We start from the raw sequence: 19,982 nt of genomic DNA on the forward strand, positions 1-19,982 counted from the left end.
CCGGGGCAGCAGGGAGGCATGTTTGGGAGTGCTGGACAGCTCACACTCATGCAGAGAAGCCTCTCAGTCACCCAAGTAGACTCACCAGTGTCCACTCTACCCACACCAGACTACAAGGGTCCCAGTCACTACCCATCACATACTGGTGTTGAGGATGGGTGCTATCCTGGGATCTAGGTTGTCTTTATCCTGGCCACAATTCTGCCCTCAGTTCTGGTCCCTGGGTAGTGGCCGAGACCACCTGATGGACGCTGTTGCCCAGTGTGAGCAGCTGGCCCAGGAGAGGGGCGAGAATCAGCGCCAGTCACCCTGGCGTATCTACTTCCGGAAGGAGTTCTTCACACCCTGGCATGACTCCCAGGAGGATCCTGTGAGCACCGAGCTCATCTATCGCCAGGTCCTCCATGGAGTGTGGTCCGGGGAGTACAGCTTTGAGAAGGTGAGGGGCCCGAGAGAGACTCACATTGCAGGGATGGCCTGGGCTTTGGCCATCGGGGATACTCCAACAGAAAGGACCTAGCTGGCAAGGGCAGTGCAAACTATGGCAAGCAGAAAGCAGACAGAGAAATGGGAAGGTAGTCACTGGGGAACATGTCCTGAGGCTTTCATTGGGCACCACTGTCCCATCCAAACCCAGCCTGCATTTCCTCCTCCTGTGGGCCACATATTTGTTGGATATCTGGGACACTTAGCACCAGCAGCACAGGCTGAGGAGCCTGAGGAGGCTGAGGAGGCCTCCCTGTCAGCCCTGGGTTGGCCTGGCCTGGCCTTCCCCAGTGGCTGCTTATGGACTAGCATAGGGTGGTAGTTAGGAACATGGCCTTGGAGCCCCAGCACCCTGTTCAAGTTTTATTTTGGAAACTATCCCTAGCAGTGTGACCTTGAGAAGTTCTATCACATCCTAGTACCTTGGCCCCCACATCTAGAATGTGCGGGGTGCTCAGAACTCTTTTCATGGCGTAGTTGTGAGAACTTGGGGTGGGGGGCAGGGATGTGGGGAGGCAATGCAACTGAAGTTCTGGAAGCAGGTGCAGAGCTTCCTGTGAGTGAGGAGAGTGCTGCTCTGAAGACCAGGTGGCTGTAGCAAGCCTGGGAAGGGCACGGGCAGCAAGCAGCATGAGCTGGGGGCACTCTGAGACTGGCTTCTCAAGAGAGTGGGTTACTGGGATCTCTGTCATGATGGTTATGCAAGATGGGAGGACTGCTTCTGCTCCCCCTCCCCCACAGTCTTGCTTGAACTGCTAGTCAGCCCTGCCCTGGGGCAGGAATAGAGGAGGTTTTTGGAGAGAGTCAACTCTCCCTCCCCTCCCCACTCTACCCCTCCCCCGCCTGTACAGGAGGAGCCACTGGTGGAGCTGATGGCCCAGCACTGTTACGTGCAGCTGGGTGCCTCGGCAGGGACCAAGGATGTCCAGGAGCTGCTGCCCAGCTGCCTTCCCCTGAAGCTGTACAAGACCAAGACCCCAGAGACGTGGGCCGGCCTTGTCACTGCTGCCTACACTAAGGTCAGCCTTCAGCACCCTGGTCACTTGAGCTCTTCTTCAGGGTGTTGGGACACTGGCTGTGCAGAGAGGTGGTTTCCCTCCCTCAAGAGCCTCCCTGCAAGACCACTCACTGGAAGCAGGGAGCTCAGCCTGACAGGCCTAGTTCCTACTCAAGATGTAAACAGCTGTGATCACCTTATCAATGGTCTCCTGCTACTTGGCTGCCCGTCCAAGTTGGCCTCTTGGTTCCAAACAAGTCACCTTTCTGATAGAATGCACCCATTTATATTACCAAAGCCAGTGCATGAACATCACCCAGCCAATCTTTTTTTTTTTCAAGTAAAAAGATGAATTTATTGGGGAAGTTCCGGATGGATTGGTCCCAGGCTTCAGAAAAACATATAACACAGAACAGGACAGTGGCACAGAGACTTACTTCTGAAGGATTTCCAAGTACCAACAAACCAATTCAGCTCCAATGGAGAGCTGAATTGGAACACTATGGGTTCGACAGTCATAAGACTCAAACATGTAGCATGGTGTAATCCAGCCAATCTTTTCTGGTGGTACTGGGGTTTGAACCTGGGGCCTCACACTTGTGAGGCAGGTACTCTACTTGAGCCACACCCAGGCCCTCCATCTAGCTATTTTTTAAAGTAGTAACAAGAGAAAGAGACAACAAACAGAGATAAAGAAAACTTGATGGGACATGATAGCCAGTTGCACAGTGTAGCAGAGACAGGAAAGAGGATAAAGAAGGGAAAGAGGCAAACCAGAGGGAGAAAGGAACTGAAAATGAAGTGAACATGGAGGATTCTCCCAAATATGCAGAAGAACTCCAGGGGAAAAAGACAGGCATCCAGGCCACTTTGGCACATGGTAAGATGGCCCTCATGCACCCCGCATGACACAGACTGATAGGCTTATATTGGCAAGAGCAAGCCTGTGTTATTCAGCTTTCCTTCTCTGTGACAAAGCACCTTAGGTAATCAATTAAAAGGAAGAGAAGTGAATTTTGGCTCAGGGTTTCAGTCTATGGTTACTTGGCTCCATTATTGAGACCTGTGGTAAGGCAGAGTATCACATGGTAGAGCAAAGCTGTTCGTGCCAGGAAGCAGAGAGAGGAAGAGGACCATATCCATTTGCAGGCACATCCTAATGACCTAACTTCCTTTCAGTAGGCCCTGCCTCTCGTGGTTACATCATTTCCCAGCAACATCACAGGCTGGTGACAAGCCTCAACACATGGCCTTTGTGATACACTAAAGATCCAAAGCGTAACAGCTCACACTGAGCTGCAGACATGCCAAGCCTCTCATGCTCAAACAGCCAGGGGAACTGGCCCTCAGCCTCTGTATTCTCAAGCGAATGAGAAAAAGGCTTTTCCACCCTCTCAATTCACCTAACCAATTCTCCCCAGGATCCAATAGGACTGGGCTGTTCCCACACATCTCCAGTCTGCCCCTGGGACACTGGTACATGTTAGGTAGCATGTCACAGAATGACCCACATCACCTGGGGCTCTGGATGAGATATTGGCTATAGGAGACAAAGTGATGGAGGTAATGTCTGGTCTCCACAGGCACCACACATCCAGCAGCAAGCCACGCCACAGGCTGTAAGGGCGCACGTGGTAGATGCAGCTCTCCTACAGTGGCCTCTACTTTTCTCCCGGCTCTTCCAGGTCACCGCCGTCTCTGGTAATGGTGTCAGGTACAATGGGACTGGGGATGGGGCAGGCACCCCAGGCCAGCACAGACTGAACTCTTGTGATCTCCTCCCTACAGGCCCCCGGCTCCCCAAGACACAGCTGATCTTAGCTGTTAACTGGAAGGGGCTGTATTTCCTGGACCAGCGGGAGAAGACACTGCTAGAACTGTCCTTCCCAGAGGTCATGGGTCTGGTTACCAATAGGTAGGGGCCCTGAGGAAGAGACTTCAAATCTCTCTCTCCTCACAGCCTGAATTCTTGGTTTTGACACATCTGGGCACAAGGAGAGACAGAGAGAGGGGAAGTTGTATTGTCCCTGAGAGCCAGGCTGGAGTTAAGGGACAAGCTGCCATGGGATGTAGGGCCTCCCAACCCTGTGTTGCCAGCTGATCTGAAACCAAGTCCCACCTGAAAGGAGGTAGTCAAATGCAATCTGTCCAGCTCCTTGCCTTCTGGTGGGCAAGAATGAGCCACAAGGTTGCTGCATACAGTCTAGGAGATGAGAAGGACAGTGACTACACCAGGCATACATTTCCTCTCACTCTCCTGCCCTGCACTGAGGCTGTTGGAGCAGGGAGCTGTTCTATACCATATGGCATCCTCACAGTCACCCAATCTGCAGATGAGAAAACTGAGGTGCATAGCACTCCAGAGGAAGCCCACAGCAAAGCCAGTGCGTCCTATTGCTAACATTGTCTATGGTATCTCTGCCCATCATCCCTCTTGCTCCCCATCCAAAGCAGACTCACTGGGACCTGGCACCTCCACTGCCTCTGAGAGTGAGGCTTTGGCAGTCACTTTATCTAACACTTGCAATAGTACCTGAGACTTGGTACTTGTCCACCCTGGGCTCGGGCCCCACACTGCCACTAGTGCTGGAGGAGCTGTTATTTTTTTCTCACCCATAGTCCTAGAGAGTCACCCGCGGGTGTTGAGGGACTGAACATGGGAGTACCAGGGAGGCCTCTTGTCACACTCTACTTTTTATGCCTTCAGGGAGGCCCTGGGTGGACAAAGACTGCTGCTGTCCACGCTGCGTGAAGAGTATGAATTTGTGTCCCCCAGCAGCGTGTCCATTGCGGAGATGGTGGCCCTGTTCCTGGGGGGACTGAAGGAGAGGTCTGTGTTTGCCATGGCCCTGCAGGACAGGAGGGCCACAGGTACTGTAAGGGTGGAAGAGCAGAGCGAGGCTGCCCATGGTGTCACAGCAGTCATGTGACACACAGCAGCGCTTAGAGAGGAGGAAGGAAGGTCCCAGCACTGTGGGGTCCACTCTGAGCAATGCCTAGCCTCTGTCAGCTGTTGTGGTGGCTTCAACCCTTTGCTTTCACTGGAATGGGCAAGGCTCTACTTGGGGTGGGGAGATGATCACCATCTCCACAATCATCCTGTTTCCCCACTTTACAGGGAGAAACCCAAAAGCTCAGGGAGGGATTTGCCCAAGGTCACACAGCTCAGGGAGATGCAACCTCATTCTTGAAAGCAGTGCTTCTGTAAAAACTGAGCTACAGCTTGCCGCTAAAGAGAAAGGGTGGTTGGGACCAGTAATCCTGCCACCAGGCTGACTGGTGGGCATCACAGGGGATGACCGTGGAGCAGGAAGTACAGGTCCTTGGAGGGCCTTGCTGGGGCACAGAGTGGCTATACAGGATCCTACAGCAGGGACAAATTCCCCCCAGAAAATGTCACCCTGTCACCTCATCAGTCCTCACAGTTATTCTCGAGAGATATTGTTATTCTAGGGTCCAATACCACTCGGAGTGGCCTTTAGCTCACCATCCTATGCCTATGTTTCCTCATCTATTAAAGCAAACAATCTCTAAAGGAGCAGCCTTGGGCCACCACAGAACCCTCAGTAAATGTGGTATTTTTCCTCCACATGTTTGACCTGAACCTGCAGATGATGTCACACTTTTGCCCTTTAAGAAGGGGGATTTGATCATCCTAACGAAGAATCAGGGGCTACTGGCCTCTGAGAACTGGGCAATGGGTCAGAATGACAGAACAGGAAAGACGGGGCTGGTGCCCACAGCCTGCCTCTACTCCATCCCCACGGTCGTCAAGCCCTCCGCCCAGCTGCTGGTATGCCCTGTGCTCGCCTCTGTCCATCTGCACACTGCCCACACAACCCTGGGAGGCCCAGCTTGGGCCTCACTCAGCAGCATGCCCCCCTCCATAAAGAGATGGGGGCTAGCTGTACATGGGGGTGGCCTTTCCACCCCCAGCATTCCCAGCATGATCATGAAGCTGGCATCTCCAGCTTCATGGCAGCTCCATGCCCCTAGTAGGTGTGAAATAAATGGGTGCCCCTTCCCTCATCCTTCATGGGCCTGTCTTGGAGATAAATCCAACCTTTGCCTCTGTTAACTTGTGACCCTGGGGTGTTCAAGTCTCCACCAGCTCTGAGTCCCACCCTATAAAAAAAAAAAAAAAAAGCTTCTCAAGAGCAGGGAATGGGAAAGCCTTCTACAATGAGCACATTAAGGGCCAACCATGTGTCCTGAGCCTGTAACTGAGGCTTAAACTCAACAGCACCTGTAGTCTGGAGAGGGTGCAGACATTGGGCAGATAGTGATGGATTGATGAGTATGCACAGTACCCCCCAAGAAGAAGCACAAGTTGTGGGAGTGAAAGATCCAGTGGGACCTCACCGTCTGGGGAGGCATCCCTGAAGGAATCATGTTTGTGTTGAGGACTGCAGTTTGTGAGGATAAAGCAGATAGGGCCAGGTTGAAGCGCGCCTCTGAGGAGGGATGCCCCTTCCCTAGGGAAGAGAAGTGGAGGGCCCGCCACTCCTGCTAAGGAAATGGAAATGGAAAGATTGAGTCACTGGGGCAAAGGGATTAGGCTGCGATCTCACCAGCCCTATGGTCTGACCCTTCCATCACCACTGTGGGAGGCAAGCCAGGGCAGTCTATGCAAAGGGTCCTGAGGGCAGTGGCTGCTGGGCACCCACAGGCCTGTGCCCCTCTAGAGCTTGCTGGCCATGTCACCAGAGAAGCGGAGAGTGGCAGCCCAGGAGATACAGCATTCAGAGCTACTGCCTGAGGACCAGCCCAAGGAGGCACCGCACACCCTGGAGGAGTTCTCCCTGCAGTTCTTCAGGTGCCCAGCTCTTCCCACCGTGCCCTGAGGGCCGAAAGAAGGCATCAGTGCATGGCCCACCAGGCCCCTAGGGCAAGGGAGGGGGACTGATAGCAAGGAGACACTCCAGCCTCCTGCAGCCACCTGCAGTGGAGCGGAGGACAGAGGAAGCACAATGCAGAGAAAGCCTCGGGGCAGGGTCTCATGCTACCTGCATCCCTGACAGGGCCCTGGAGAAGGAGACCATCAGCAAAGCTGTGCTGCCCTCCACCCGCAGCCGGGGCCACCTGTGGGCCTACTCCTCAGAGCCTCTCCGGCAGCCCCTGCTCAAGCGTGTCCATGACAAAGTGGACCTGAGGGACATTGCCTGCCAGATCTTCCTCGATATCCTTCCCCAGCACCCTGCTGTCAGTGCTCACTGGCCCCACCGTGATGGCAAAGGGCCAGGCCTCTGCCTCCCAGCACAGGGCAGCACCCTTGCATGCATGCTGTCTGAGTGTAGGGCCTGGGTTACGGTGGCACTGGGAGCCCTGGTTAAACTGCCAGCCTGAGGCCCTCAGCACTGTGCTCCTTAACAGTCACACCCATCCTCAAGTACATGGGTGACTACCCTTCCCGGCAGGCCTGGCCCACCCTGGAGCTCACAGACCAGATTTTCTCCCTGGCCCTGCAGGACTCCGCTCTGCAGGAGGAGGTCTACTGCCAAATCCTGAAGCAGCTGACAAACAATTCCAACAGGTCTGCCCTGCACTCGGCCCAGGGAAGAGGCCTTCCTGCACCTTTCCCACCCCCACCCTTTTCCTGCCTCATCTGGTCAGGCCTTGGCCTATGTGAACCTCTGAGCCTACAAAAATGGGCACAATGACATCCTCACTATGTGAAAGTATGGTGATATCGGTGCACCTTGGTCACAGGCACTGTAACATAGCCTTTGCTGGTACCCACTGCCTCCCACCCCAGGCCCCAGCCCCAGGCCCCAGGCCAAGGCAGGTGGCACATCTCTGTTCCCCAAGGCATGGGCCTGGACACCAGGAGAGAGCCATGTCTCCTGAAAGGCTGACTTTCCAGGTACAGCGAAGAGCGAGGCTGGCAGCTGCTGTGGCTCTGCACAGGCCTCTTCCCACCCAGCAAGGCACTGCTGCCCCACACCCAGAGGTTCATAGACACACGGAGGAAGAAGATCCTGGCTCCTGAGTGCAGTCGCCGCCTGCAGAGGATCCTGAGGTAAGATCACCACCCTCAGCCCAGCCAGGGTACAGACAGACACAGCCTTCCAGAGGCTCACGACCTCACACAGCTGGCATCAGTCTAGGGAAGCAGGACCAGGCTTGAGCCACCAGAGAGGAAGTGAGGACCAAGACCCAAGAGGGTGTCAGGGAGGCCTGGGTGGTCTGAGAGGCTGTGGCCTAGTTGCTTATGGCTCTGCTGCCCCTGCACTGCCTACTCTGGGCTCAGAAATCATCTGGAGGTCTAAGGTGACCAGCTTGCCTCAGCATGGCCTAGTGATCCATCCCTTCCAGCACATGCACCATTGCCCTCCTCTTCCCCATTGAAAGGATATTCCTAGAGCACCTTTGGCCCAATGTTCTGATATGTAAGAACTAGAACACTGCCAGAGCCAGGTGCTCATACCTGTAATCCTAGCTATTCAGAAGGCTGAGGTAGGAGGACTGAGGTTCCAGCCCAGGCAGGAAATCCATGAGATTTTTACCTGCAATTAACCACCAAAAAAGTCAGAAGTGGATATGGACTCTTTAATGAGATTGCGCTGTGGCTCAAGTGGTAGAGCACCAACCCTGAGTGAAAAACCAAGCAAGAGTATGAGGCCCTGAGTTCAAGCCCTAAATGTGGCATACAATGATAAATAAATAACCAGCCCTCCCACAGTGTCCCATCCAGGAGCCCTCCCCTCCTGTGTCCCGAGCCTTCCCAGTCCTGTTGGAACTAGAAGCCTCCTCAGGGCTATATGAAAGGCCTACCAAGTAGGGGCAGCCTCTCGGAGAAATGTGGGGGCTTGAACCCACTCATTCCCTGTAGGAGTCACTGGAGGACGGGTGTTCTCATTGCTGCCACTTGGCTTAGGGCTCAAGTGAAGGCTGGTGGCTGATGAAATAGTGGGTTATGGGTTGAGGTAGGGGTGAGGGAGGGTGGTAAAGGGAAAGGTAGCATCAGCATCATTCATTGTCCTGCTTTAGGACAGGGCCTCGGAAGCAGCCCCCACACCAGGTAGAGGTGACAGCTGCTGAGCAGAATGTCTCCCACCTGTCCCATCAAGTCCACTTCCCCAACGACACCAGTGAGGTAAGTCCTCCCGCCAGTGCCCCACAAGCCTCCAAGTTGAATGGTTGCAGGTCACCTTCCACTGGCCCAACTTGCTCAGTGATCAGCTGAGCAGAGCCACATTCAATGTCAAGACGATCGTACCTTCACCACCACCACCAGAGGTGGGAAGCCCACTCTCCTGCCTACCTCTCTCCTCCTGATTTGTAGCTTATCTGCCTCAGGGGCTTCAGTGCAGTGCTGCCCAGAAGGAATAGATGCAGGGGAGGGGCCATGGGAGGCCACTGTTGCAAGTAGGAATGGGGACTCCCCCAAAAGATGTGGATTAGGGATTCTAGCTAAGGAAGGAGAGAGAGGCCAGGAGGGAGAAGGCTTGACAAGGTTAAGTTCCTGGGCTTAGAGGCCCCGAGGGGCATCTGACCATACTGGGGCAATGACACCATCAAGGTAAGTGTCACCCACCCCCAGGTGCCCGAGGCAATTGTCAGGCTTTGCTGAGCAGGAGACAGTCAATGGGCCTGTGTGCAGAGCCTTTCCTGGCTGCAGGGGAGGCTGAAGGGGATGGGTAAGAGATGGAAGAACAGCACACACACACTCTCTCCCATGGCCAAGAAGCAGCTAGAGCAGGGACTAGGCTGTGTGGGGCCACCCTAACATGCCCTCCCCGGGGCAGTGGCCTTTAAAGTCTTGGGCACTGTTGAGTTCCTATCATGAAAACTTCCCACAGTCTAGCTCCAGGCCTCCCAAAGTACACTCAAAGGGTCTCTTGGGTCCAGCCTGGACACTGGACAAGGAATGTATGACTAAGCAGGCTGACATCTGGCCAGCTTTCTGGAAGGAGGCCTGCTGTTCATAGGACAGTCCAAGTGTTACAAAAGAGCCAAGGCACCAGGTGATGAATCATCTCTGCTGTGCCGTGTTCCCTAAAACATCTGCTTGGGGAGATTCTGGACCCAGGCTGGGCCCCTGGCCTTACCTGCCGTATCTTTGCCCAGATCCTAGAGGTGGGTAGCAACTTCCGGGTTCGAGATGTATGTGAGGCCATCGTGGCTCGGCTCCAGCTGGCCTCCTGGGAAGGCTGCAGCCTCTTCATCAAGATTGCAGACAAGGTGAACCAACCTGGCAGACCCAGGGATGAACTGGGAGGGTCTCCTGTACTGAGTGGTCTCAATGTGCCTGCATGCGCAGGATTTCTGCACAGCTGCATCGTCTGCACAAAGGGGGTGGCGTCACAGAGCCCAAACCCTGGCTCCAGACACAAATGGCCATAGGCAGCCCAACTCCAGCTCTGAGAGGACACCAAGACTTACTTCTAGGCCAAACCCATGACCTAAACCCCTGACGATCACACAGGAGGTTGCTCCCACAGAAGTCCCTGAACCTACCATCCTTCCATCCCAGGTAATCAGCCAGAAGGAAGGAGACTTCTTCTTTGATAGCCTGAGGCAGGTGTCTGACTGGATAAAGAAGAACAAGCCCCAGAAAGAAGGTGAGGGGCCTCTGTGAAGGGGAAGCAGGGACAGAGAGGGCAGAGAAAGGCTGCTGGCACCTCCTGCAGAGCCCCAAGTCTGTCTAGTCATTCATGCAAACTCTTCTGCATGTCCTGGCTATGGAGGTGGCTTTCTGCAGGGTGACAAAGGTTCCAGGCTCAACTCCATGGGGAGTCAGGGACATTCCTGGAAGAGCAGCTCCTACACCAGTTCTAAAGAACAAGGAGGGGTTGAGGGCTAGGGAGAAGGCAGAATGGAGGCTTTCCAGATGAGGAGGCAGTAGGAATGGTGGAGCTGGGGGGGGGGGGGTGGCAGAAGTGATACTACAGGCAGGAATTGGGGCCATGGGCCACCAGAGTGGGCCGTGGAGTTGCTGGGACAGGCATGGTGCCCACTGCTGCCCCTCTCCCAGGGGCCCCCGTGACCCTCCCTTACCAGGTGTACTTCATGCGGAAATTGTGGCTGAACGTGACCCCAGGGAAAGACATCAATGCAGACACCATCCTCCACTACCACCAGGTACCCAGCAGGCTGTCCTGTGGCAGGCACTCAGGCCACACCTATTCTATCCCACACTTGCCCTGAGGCCTGGGGAACTAGACCATATCTGGGCAGGAACCACCTGGCCCCAGGAACCAGCACAGAGGATCCAAGGAGCAAGGTGGACCAAGCCCCCGAGAGCTCTGGACCTGGGGGCAGAGCACAGCAGCTTCTGAGACAGCATCTACACTGCTCCCAGAAGCATGATGCTGGGGGAGTGAGCACATTGCGGGGGAGCTGAAGTCCTGGCTCAGAGGCCTTGCCTTGAAAGGACAGCTACATGTGCACAGAGCAGGCCACAGCTGCTGTAGTAAGATGCCGGGGATTCCCTGACATGGGAGTCATCACCTCTGGCCAAAAGCTCTAGTCTGAGGATACAGCCTTTGGCTTGCTCAGTGTTCCCCAATGAGGGTGGGCTGACACTGGGCCCATGCTATCTGTGCATAAAGATGGGAGGCTGGCTAGTAGACTGAGGCCAACATGTCCACTTCTCAGGAGCTTCCCAAGTATCTGCGTGGCTTCCACAAGTGTTCCCGGGAGGATGCCATCCATCTGGCAGGCCTCATCTACAAGGCTCAGTTCGACAATGACCGGTCTCCCCTGGCTAGCTTCCCCAAGATCCTGAAGGAATTGGTGCCTGAGAACCTAACACGCCTGATGTCCTCAGATGAATGGAAAAAGGTTCTTAATAGGGAGGGGCCCCTACCTGGGCACGATGGGCATATTGCTGAGCTGAGAGGTAGGTATGAAAATCACACATTTTCCTTTCACACTCACAGTGCTAAGACACTTTCCATGCCCCTCTGCTCTAGTACAAGCTGGTTGTCAGCTGTGTGGATGATGCCTGTCCAGAGGCTGAGGGAGAGCTGAGGTGTCCATGCCCTGCAAGAAAGGCTGTCTCGTCAGGAGAGCTCTTCCCAGGCCCTCACCATCCTTTCTCTCCCACAGAGCCTCCTGCTGGAGTGTGAGAAGCACAGGGACAGAACAGTGCAGGAGACCAAGGTGGCTTTCCTGAAGTGGATCTGCCGCTGGCCCACCTTTGGGTCTGCCTTCTTCGAGGTGAAGGTAGGCACCGCAGGCCAGGCCCTTTCAGCCGGACCCCAAACATCCACAGCAGTGGGACTGGCTACCACGTTTGGTGGGAAAGTGTGCATGCATGTGTGTAACTATGTGGGCCCCAGGTGATGCCTAGAAAGCATCTACCTGGCTCCCAGTTTGGGTGTGACCATCATGCCTTTCCCTCCCCAGCAAACATCAGAGCCATCCTACCCAGACATTGTCGTCATTGCCATCAACCGACATGGGGTGATGCTCATCCACCCCAAAACCAAGGTAGAACAGCAGAACTGGGCCCAAGGGTCACAACCCCCATGCACATGGGCCTGTAGTCACTGGACTCAGCATACCACCCTGGCCTCCAGGTCCACACACACACCTTATCCTGGCTCCCTGCTCTCTGTTTTCTGTCCCCAGGAGCTACTCACCACCTATCCCTTCACCAAGATTGCCAGCTGGAGCAGTGGCAGCACCTACTTCCATATGGCCCTGGGGGGCCTGGGCCGAGGCAGCCGCTTGCTGTGTGAGACGTCGCTGGTGAGCCCAGGCCTGCCCTCCCACAGGGGACTTGTTGAACCCACTCTGAGGGGCAGACACACCCCTCAGAAGTCCTGGGCACTGCCCATGTTCAACACGTGGCATCAGGCAGGCCTAGGCCAGCAGGGAGACTGGGGACAGGCAGCAGCTATGGTGGGAAGGTCTTTGGCTTTGTGCAGTCCCAGCCTATTCTGAAAAGGGGTAGGGCTTGGGCCCAGTGGGGACGGCCCAGGAGCCAGACCTTTCCTTACTCTTCCCCATGCCCTGGCCTGCTGTGTGGTAGCAGAAGTGCTAGATGCCCCCAGGTCCCAATGCCTACAGCCCTATCCGTCCTCCATGCGCACACAGCCTCTGACCCTACCTTATCTTCTGTGCAGGGCTACAAGATGGATGACCTGCTGACCTCGTATGTGCAGCAGATCCTGAACACGGTCAACAAAGGGCGGGGCACCCGGGCTCCAGCCTTCACCCACTCCTAACAGGGGACAGCTCCTGGCTGTCCTCAGTCACCCTCCCAACATGGAGTCCCTCAGCTCCATGCCAACCCACTGCAAACAGCCTTGTACACTGCCACTCAGTCTCCAGATGGTTTCACCTGAGTGCTGACTATGGAAGCCAAAGGAGACCTCAGGCTCTGGCTGATGGTGGATGGCTGTCCCTTCCCCGCCCCACAATGTTCAATAAACATCACATAAGCAGTGGAAGTGTGTCTGTGAGGGAAAGGGCGGGAGTGTGAGAGGGGCTGCAGCCTGACACAGATTCGGGCCCCCTAGAGAGTCTCTTCCAGAGAAAAGCAAAGAGCATGGTGACTTCTTTCCAAACCAGAAGCAACTGCATTCTCCAGGAATTACTTCATCCGTCCTAACCCTGCTTCTTCCCTTCCTTGCTGCCCTCCCTCTTTCCTTCCTGTTTGCTGAAGGGTGATGGGATGCTCCCTGGAGAGTCCTGCTTCCAGGCCCTCTGCACATTCTTTCCTCACCCTGAGGGATAGTGGATGTCTGCTCTGCTTGCAGGAGACCTTGGTGGAGACGCCTGCTGGACCCAAAGACAGCTTGTGCCTGGCCTAGAGGCAGACCTGGATCTCAGGTGAGTGCTCATTGGGGGCTTGGATGATCCAACACACACACACAGATGCCTCACTCCCAGGCCCTATCTGAGAGATGCCCACTTCACCTACCAGGCCAGTCCTTCTTCCAAGCCCTTTTGGCACCTGGCTTGGAAAGGTCTGGGTCCTACACGATCCAGGCCTGCCTGCCTGGGATCTGGATCTGTGTGGCTACAGCAGCAGTACTCCACACAAGCTGTGACCATGCCAATCTCCCCCTCCCTTCCACCACAAAGCACACAGGCTGCCATGGGTGTGTGAATCTGCTTTTATTGTACACGTGTGAGTCCAGTGCCACATCTGCTCTGGCTGTGGAGGAAAGGTTTCCCCTATGTGTGGGAATGAGCCATCCCTTTCTCTATCACTCTCTGGTTCCTGACCATATCTAGAAGCGCCATACTGGCTCTAGAGTGGGGAGAGAAGACTTCAGCTGCAGCAGGCAGCCAGGGCAGGTTTTCTGCAAGGCCTCCCAAGTGACGGCCTGAATGGAGTCCTTGTCCCTCCAGCTGGTTCAGGGGTGGGAGTGGCAAAACACTACCACCTCAGCTTGGGCACAGGGAATCCTAGTGACTGAGAGTAGAGGAGGGCAAAGCCTCCACATGCACAGGGTGGGCCAGGCCACTCTGGGGTTAAGGCCCCGAAGTGACTTGGCAGGGCCTTTCTGGGACCAAGATTCTGCAGGTGAGTGGGTTCAACAAGTCCTCTGTGGGAAAAGACAACTGTCAGACAGGTGGGAGCAGGTGGTGAACTTGGCATCAGCTTGCTTCTGTCTCTGAAGGTTGTGGGCATGACTGTGGTGTAGGCTAGGCCTCAGCATGGACGGGAAGAGAAGAGCTGGCAAGGAAGAGAGAAGACACTTAAGCAGGCAAAGATATGGGACTGAAAAGAGAGGGTGTGCAGATAGGAGCGATAGGGCGAAAATGAGAAGGAAAGGCAGCGCAGAAAGGGCAGAACCCAGAACAAAAATGAGAGTCAGCCAGGAGACAGCAGGGGTCCCAAGAAGGAGGCTGGAAGGCCTCAGGCAGAGTTGACATCCACAGCCTTGGGCTGCGCCTTGCGGGCGCTCAGGTCAGACAGCTTCTTCAGCCGCTTCTTCAGCTCGAGCGGGAACCGCTCATAGCATCTCTTGCATACGGGCTTCATGTCAAACTCCACAAACTTGTTCCTGGGGACCAAACCCAGAAGTTTATGCCCTACCAATGCGGATCCCACACCATGACTGAGAGCAAGAGGGGTGGGCTTCCTCTGCCCTTGGCCCTACCACCCTACACCAGCCTGCCCCAGCCAGCAGAGCAGGCCCCAAGGTCAGCCTCTGACTAGATGACACAAGAAGGAATGGCTAGGCTTTGAAGCCTCTGCTCTCTTCTAAAGGCTTCTCTCAGGTTCTGACAATCCAGAACTCTCTTTGATACCCTAGTGCTCTTGGAAATTGGACTCCCACTCTTCACCTGTTGGGCTTCCTGTGACTCATATGCTATGCCCTAAAACAGCACTTCCTTTTGTGCCCCGGGACAAAAAGCACTTCCTTCCCCAGAGCCCAGAATCCTTGCAGGTGCATCACTGCCTTATCACCATCCCCTGGGGTCCCTGGGCCTCCCTCACCTCCCGACGGCCTCCTGCCTCCCCAAATCTCCAGAGCCTGACCACATGCCACACAGGCATGCAGAAAGCAGGCTGAGGAAAGGAAGGGCCCATGGAGAGCCCACCATAACTCACTTCAGGGTAAGCCTGCTATTGCAGGTGGAGCAGGAGAAGCAGTCCACACACCAGGCCTTGTTGAGGGCAGACACCACTATGAGGGTAGACAGAGGATGAGTGAGCAGGCCTTTCCCAAGCCAGCTGCAGGCCTAGCTGTGCAAAAACAGGGCCAGCTGGTCCTACAGCTGCAGACCCCAAGCCCTAGGAGAAACAAGCAGGCAGGGGCAGGGAGGGAAGGGCATGGGGACAGAGGAGCCTCACCATCTCCCTCGATCACATGGCTGCAGTTGTAGCACACATCCCCAAAGAGCTGTGAACAGAGAAGGCTCTCATTGTTGGCTGTGGCATCGTGCCCTTGCCCAGTGCCTCCCTGAGTGGCCACTCTCAGGCGTGTCCTAAGCCCTTCCTGCCTATGGTGAGAGCATCTGGCTTCTTAGTCACGCCAAGGAAGGGCCACAGCCTAATGCATCACTGCTCCTGAAGGCCTGCTGCTCATGCTGATGTCTTGAAAGGGTGAAAGGGTGAGGATGGAAGAAGGCCCCTCATGTTAGCAGTCTCCAGGACCACAGGGCATGCTTTTCAGATAAGGACGTGAACACACAGGCCCAGCCTCAGTCCCTAGAGCAGTCCTCCGGCTCACACAGCAGCCTGAGCCCTTCCCCAGGCTCCTGAAGCCCCAGCCTTCCCCCACCCCATGTCCTGGCAGGCCCACAGGCCCTACCTGGTTGTAGTGGGTCTCACAGTAGGCCAGGCCCTTCTTTTCGTAGTGCCGGTGTCCCAGGAAGGGCTTCTCACACTTGGCACAGACAAAGTGCTGGGGAGAGAGGACAGTAGGGGAGGCCTTAGGACTGACACAGAGACCCCAGAGAACAGGGCACGCAGGGCTCACAACTGGGCAGAAGGCCTGACAGAGCTCCTCATGGGACACAGTGGTGACATCCCATGTCTTTAGACTCCTTCAGCACCCTTCAACTAAGAAACCAATACCAGCAAGTAACTGTGACCTGATGAGAGCTACCCTTCTATGATTCAGGTACCTCCTGTGTACCCCACAAGCTCAGAGTAACAGAAGCACCCTCCCTCCCAGTCAGCACAGGAGAGCATATTCTCCCCAAAGGGCAGGGACCTCTGGCATGGCCTTCTCAAACAAGCTACCATGGCACAGCTCAGGACACACAGATAGCCAGACCACTGGCTATGCAAACCTCCATGCGAAATATATCCCTAGAAGTATCACAGCCCTCAGTCCAAGGACAAGAGCTCCAGGTGACCCAGTTGTGCTCCTCATCTGTGTGAGATTGTGTGTGCCATAGCTACCACCACAGCCACGGGGGCTCCAGGAAGATGTTGTCCAAAGTTTGCTCCTGACTCTGAAACCCTCTAGAAAGCTTCTAGGGGTATGACAGAATCTGGGTGTGCCTGTGGGCTTAGGTCTCCCCACTCCCTTGGATGGGCTGGGACCCCTTGGCCAGCTCAAGGAGAGTCCACAAGCAGAACAAAGTCCAGTGAATGGCCTGAGCTCCCATATGCAGGGATCCACGAACCAGGCACCTTCCAACCCAAAGCCAGGTGCCGCTGCCTAGCTCACCTCCACATGCCACTGCTTGCCCAGTGCATTGACGACCCGGCCCTCAATGGGCCGACGGCATGCTCCACAGATGGGAACACCCATCTTGTCATGGCAAGGCAGGCAGTAGAGCTCCCCCTTCAGCTCTCGGGCCTCGGTAGTCAGCTCCTTCCTACAAGACAGCACAGAGTTCCCCCCCACCCCCCGCCACCATTACTTCCCTGCCCTTTTGCAGGGTCACTGTACCCGCTCCAGCCCAGCACTGCATAGCCAGGGGCTCCTCTCAGGCTAAGCCCTCAGCCTTCTGTGATCTCTGGTCTTTGGAGGGATTTCCTGTGTGTGTCCCAGATGGGCCCTGGAGCACAAAATTCCTATCCAAGCCTTGCAAAAGGATGCCTGTGTTCTGCCCCCTCTGCCCTTTGAGGAACAAGTGTGTTCTCAGGCTCTCCTCCTCCTTCACACAGAAAGGGTGTCTGGAATCGGCATAGCAGGGTTAAGGAGGGGACCAAAAGGGATCTGGAGTTTCTCTCTTCTCATTCCCTCTCCATCTCCAGAGCCAATCTCTATTTCTCCCCCTTCCTCTCTCCCCTATCTTAATCATAGTTCCTGCAGTGCAGGGAAGGGCAGCAGTGTTTCTGAATAGAGCCCTGGAGAGAAAAATCCCTACTCTGATTCTGCACCCCTCTGCCAGCCCTGGTCCCTTCTCACACGCTTGTATATCCTTGGGTCTCCACAGAGACAGGGCTGGGCACCTACCCACAGTGGGAGCAATTGAAGTGATCCGGGTGGTAAGCATCATTCCTGAACATGAGCGGCTGCTCATCAATGACCAGGTGGCACCGCTGACAGATGTACTTGCCCAGGCCCTTGGCCTTCTCACAATTGTGGCAAGGCCGGCAGAGGTGCCTGTGGGAGACCAAGATTAGAGGTAGGACCAGATCCATAAGAGAGCCCAGGACCCTGCCTGGGGCCTCTCTGAGAATCTGGGTGCTTCAAAGGGAAATGGCCAATGGCACAGAAGAGCCAGCTGCCCAATCATGAGGCCTGGAACACTAGGTGCTCCCTCTAAAAGGGGTGTGCTCCTATGCTCAGGGAAAGAACAGGCATAGGCACTGTCTTCAAATCGTATTCTATTTCTTCTTTTCAGTTTTCCCGAGCCTAGGATATTATGTGGCACAGGGGAGATGTTGGGTTGACATTTGCTGAAAAAATGAGTTTTATTTTCCATATGCCTTTCAACAGATGATCTGAAGTGAATATGAACTTTAAAAACACACTGTGCCTAGCACAGTGGCCAACCCAGTCAGGACTAGGCAGCTCCTCAGCCCCTTCCTTTGGGCTCCGCCGGATGAAGCAGGACTTGAGCAAGCACAGGCACTTTCTGTCTCCAGAGACAGTGCAGCTGTGTCAGACCGAGGCCCCTGAACCAAGGACTATCACCACACAGTCTTTTTTTTGTAAATACCTCAGAATCATTTCTGATGCTGCTCCCACCCTGGGTGACAGCTGTGATCTAAACAGAGAGAGAAATCAACGTGGTTTCTGTTTCCCTGTCCTTAAAGGTGGGAAGAATTTAGATTCATGGTCTCCAGGCTAAGATTCACAAAGACTTGGATTCAACACTCTTGTTTCTGGTCCCCACCTGCCACCCCAATCTAATGCGCTTCTGATGTAGCCAAGCCCTCCTTCCCAGGCCCCCAATCCAAAGGGTATCTTTCCACACACCCCCACCACTGGCCTCCAGGACCACTCGACGGAGTTTCATTGTATAGGCCAGTCAGGGAGTGTACAGAAGAAATTGATTTGCAGTAAGGAACTCCCAACCAGGTATGGGGTGTGAGTCTACTACCAGGGCAGCCAACTCAGTATCCCCATCCAGTTCCCAACACCTACTCATCAGCTAGAGTATGGACTCCATCCTGCAAACTCCTGCTCTCTCTGCTTGTCCTAGGCTCTTATTTTCCCAGCTGGTGTATAGGGGAAGGGGTACAATTGAGGTACCCAGGAGCCACTCAGCTACTGGATGGCCCTTGATGCACAGCATGGAGAGTGGTTCAAGATCAGTGTATCAATTGTGTGAGTGAGTAAATGATTGTGCAAGAGAGGAAGGTAGGAGCAGCGAACATCACCTCCTTGTGGCACCATAGCCCAAGCCAAGACAGGAGCCCAGGACTTTTAGTTCTCCCTACCCCATAATGGTAGCCAATGTGGCCTGTGACTGTAGCCTTGATCACGGTGACCACCAGAACCCACTCTCACTAAGACACCTGTGCCACAAAACCCATCCAAGCTGCATTCATAGTAAGCCTAGGGCCAATGGCCCTTCCCACTGTGGCTAGCCCCTACCCTCTTCCTGTGACTCTGTCACATCACAGTTTTATTCCTCATAATTTTGCAATGCCTCCCTAGCATGAGGATAGCATTCAACCATATAGAATAATGGTTTCAAAGCTGTAGAAAGTAGCTCCACACAGCTGGGCATGGTGGTACAAGTCTGAAATCCCACCACTCTAGAGGCTGAGGCAAGAGGATTATGAGTTCAAGACCAGCCTAGACTTTATAGTGGGACCCTGTTTCAGAAACAAAAACAAAGAAAACAAAACCCTATATACTTGTCCTGGAGTGTGGCTCACAGTTGTCATCTTAGCTACTTAGGAGGTTGAGATCTGAGACTAGAAGTTTGAGGGCCATCCCAGGCAGGAAAGTCCATGAGACCCTTATCTCCAATGAGCCACTACAAAGTCAGAAGTGGAGCTGTGGCTCAAGTGGTAAAGTCTTGAGGAAAAATGCTAAGGGACTGTGCCCAAGCCTTTAGTTCAAGCCCCAGGACAAGCGCATGCACACACACACACACACACACACACACACACACACACACACACACCCCTCATCCACTCAAGTGCCCCAATTCTTTGCAATGGTCAGTGTCTGTAGTGATAGACCCCATCAGGGTGGTGGGGAATGTGGCTCAGTGTGAGATGCTGGGTTCCATTCTGAGCACCACAGAACAACAGAAAGTCCAGGACTCTGGAAGCACCCAGCTCAGAGCAGCCACTTTCTCACTCCCCCACTTATAGCCAGGATAAGTCAGTTCTTCTAGAAAATAATTCCTGAGACACAGATAGGGAAGAGAGAGACATGACCTGAGCTCAAACACCAGCATATCCTCTAACTCCCTGCAGGAGAGGCTAAGCAAACTGTCAGCCTTGCAGGAAATGCTCCTGCACAGGGGAAGCAGTCTCGGGACAGACAGAATCAGGTAGATTCAAATGGAACCACAAACATGTAGCAAAGAGATACAGCAGAAAAACAGAACAAAACAAACACACACGAAGCTTAGCTGGTGGAGTGTCACATGATTGCCTCTCGTTAGCCTTTGCCATGGGGTAGGTTACTTCACCTCTCTGAACTTTCGTTTCCCTGTCAAATGG

General features: G+C 54.6%; 2 protein-coding genes across 8 annotated transcripts in view; one reads left to right on the top strand and one right to left on the bottom strand.

The window, feature by feature from the left end:
- Myo7b (myosin VIIB) overlaps window positions 1-12,879 on the top strand; it is a 75,667-nt gene extending 62,788 nt beyond the window's left edge. The window contains exons 30-48 of the mRNA XM_048345648.1: window positions 212-439; window positions 1,338-1,505; window positions 3,067-3,184; window positions 3,272-3,398; window positions 4,191-4,354; window positions 5,095-5,276; window positions 6,169-6,299; window positions 6,505-6,662; window positions 6,863-7,016; window positions 7,347-7,502; window positions 8,474-8,579; window positions 9,554-9,667; window positions 9,960-10,047; window positions 10,461-10,567; window positions 11,084-11,269; window positions 11,537-11,653; window positions 11,837-11,920; window positions 12,062-12,181; window positions 12,559-12,879. Of these exons, the coding sequence (XP_048201605.1) occupies window positions 212-439; window positions 1,338-1,505; window positions 3,067-3,184; window positions 3,272-3,398; window positions 4,191-4,354; window positions 5,095-5,276; window positions 6,169-6,299; window positions 6,505-6,662; window positions 6,863-7,016; window positions 7,347-7,502; window positions 8,474-8,579; window positions 9,554-9,667; window positions 9,960-10,047; window positions 10,461-10,567; window positions 11,084-11,269; window positions 11,537-11,653; window positions 11,837-11,920; window positions 12,062-12,181; window positions 12,559-12,660 (2,610 nt within the window). The 3' untranslated portion in view covers window positions 12,661-12,879. The remainder of the gene's footprint in view (window positions 1-211; window positions 440-1,337; window positions 1,506-3,066; window positions 3,185-3,271; window positions 3,399-4,190; window positions 4,355-5,094; window positions 5,277-6,168; window positions 6,300-6,504; window positions 6,663-6,862; window positions 7,017-7,346; window positions 7,503-8,473; window positions 8,580-9,553; window positions 9,668-9,959; window positions 10,048-10,460; window positions 10,568-11,083; window positions 11,270-11,536; window positions 11,654-11,836; window positions 11,921-12,061; window positions 12,182-12,558) is intronic.
- Window positions 12,880-13,540: 661 nt separating this feature from the next.
- The window catches only part of Lims2 (LIM zinc finger domain containing 2), a 39,750-nt gene continuing 33,308 nt past the window's right edge, over window positions 13,541-19,982 (bottom strand). For all 7 annotated transcript variants that reach the window (XM_048345655.1, XM_048345650.1, XM_048345651.1 and 4 more), the window contains 6 exons: window positions 17,308-17,457; window positions 16,573-16,723; window positions 15,706-15,798; window positions 15,246-15,294; window positions 15,003-15,078; window positions 13,541-14,451 (listed from right to left, as the gene is read on the bottom strand). In XM_048345655.1, coding sequence (XP_048201612.1) covers window positions 14,304-14,451; window positions 15,003-15,078; window positions 15,246-15,294; window positions 15,706-15,798; window positions 16,573-16,723; window positions 17,308-17,457 — 667 coding nt within the window. In that variant the 3' untranslated portion in view covers window positions 13,541-14,303. The remainder of the gene's footprint in view (window positions 14,452-15,002; window positions 15,079-15,245; window positions 15,295-15,705; window positions 15,799-16,572; window positions 16,724-17,307; window positions 17,458-19,982) is intronic.

This window comes from Perognathus longimembris, chromosome 4 (genome assembly GCF_023159225.1).
Source record: "Perognathus longimembris pacificus isolate PPM17 chromosome 4, ASM2315922v1, whole genome shotgun sequence".
NCBI classification, from domain to species: domain Eukaryota; kingdom Metazoa; phylum Chordata; class Mammalia; order Rodentia; family Heteromyidae; genus Perognathus; species Perognathus longimembris.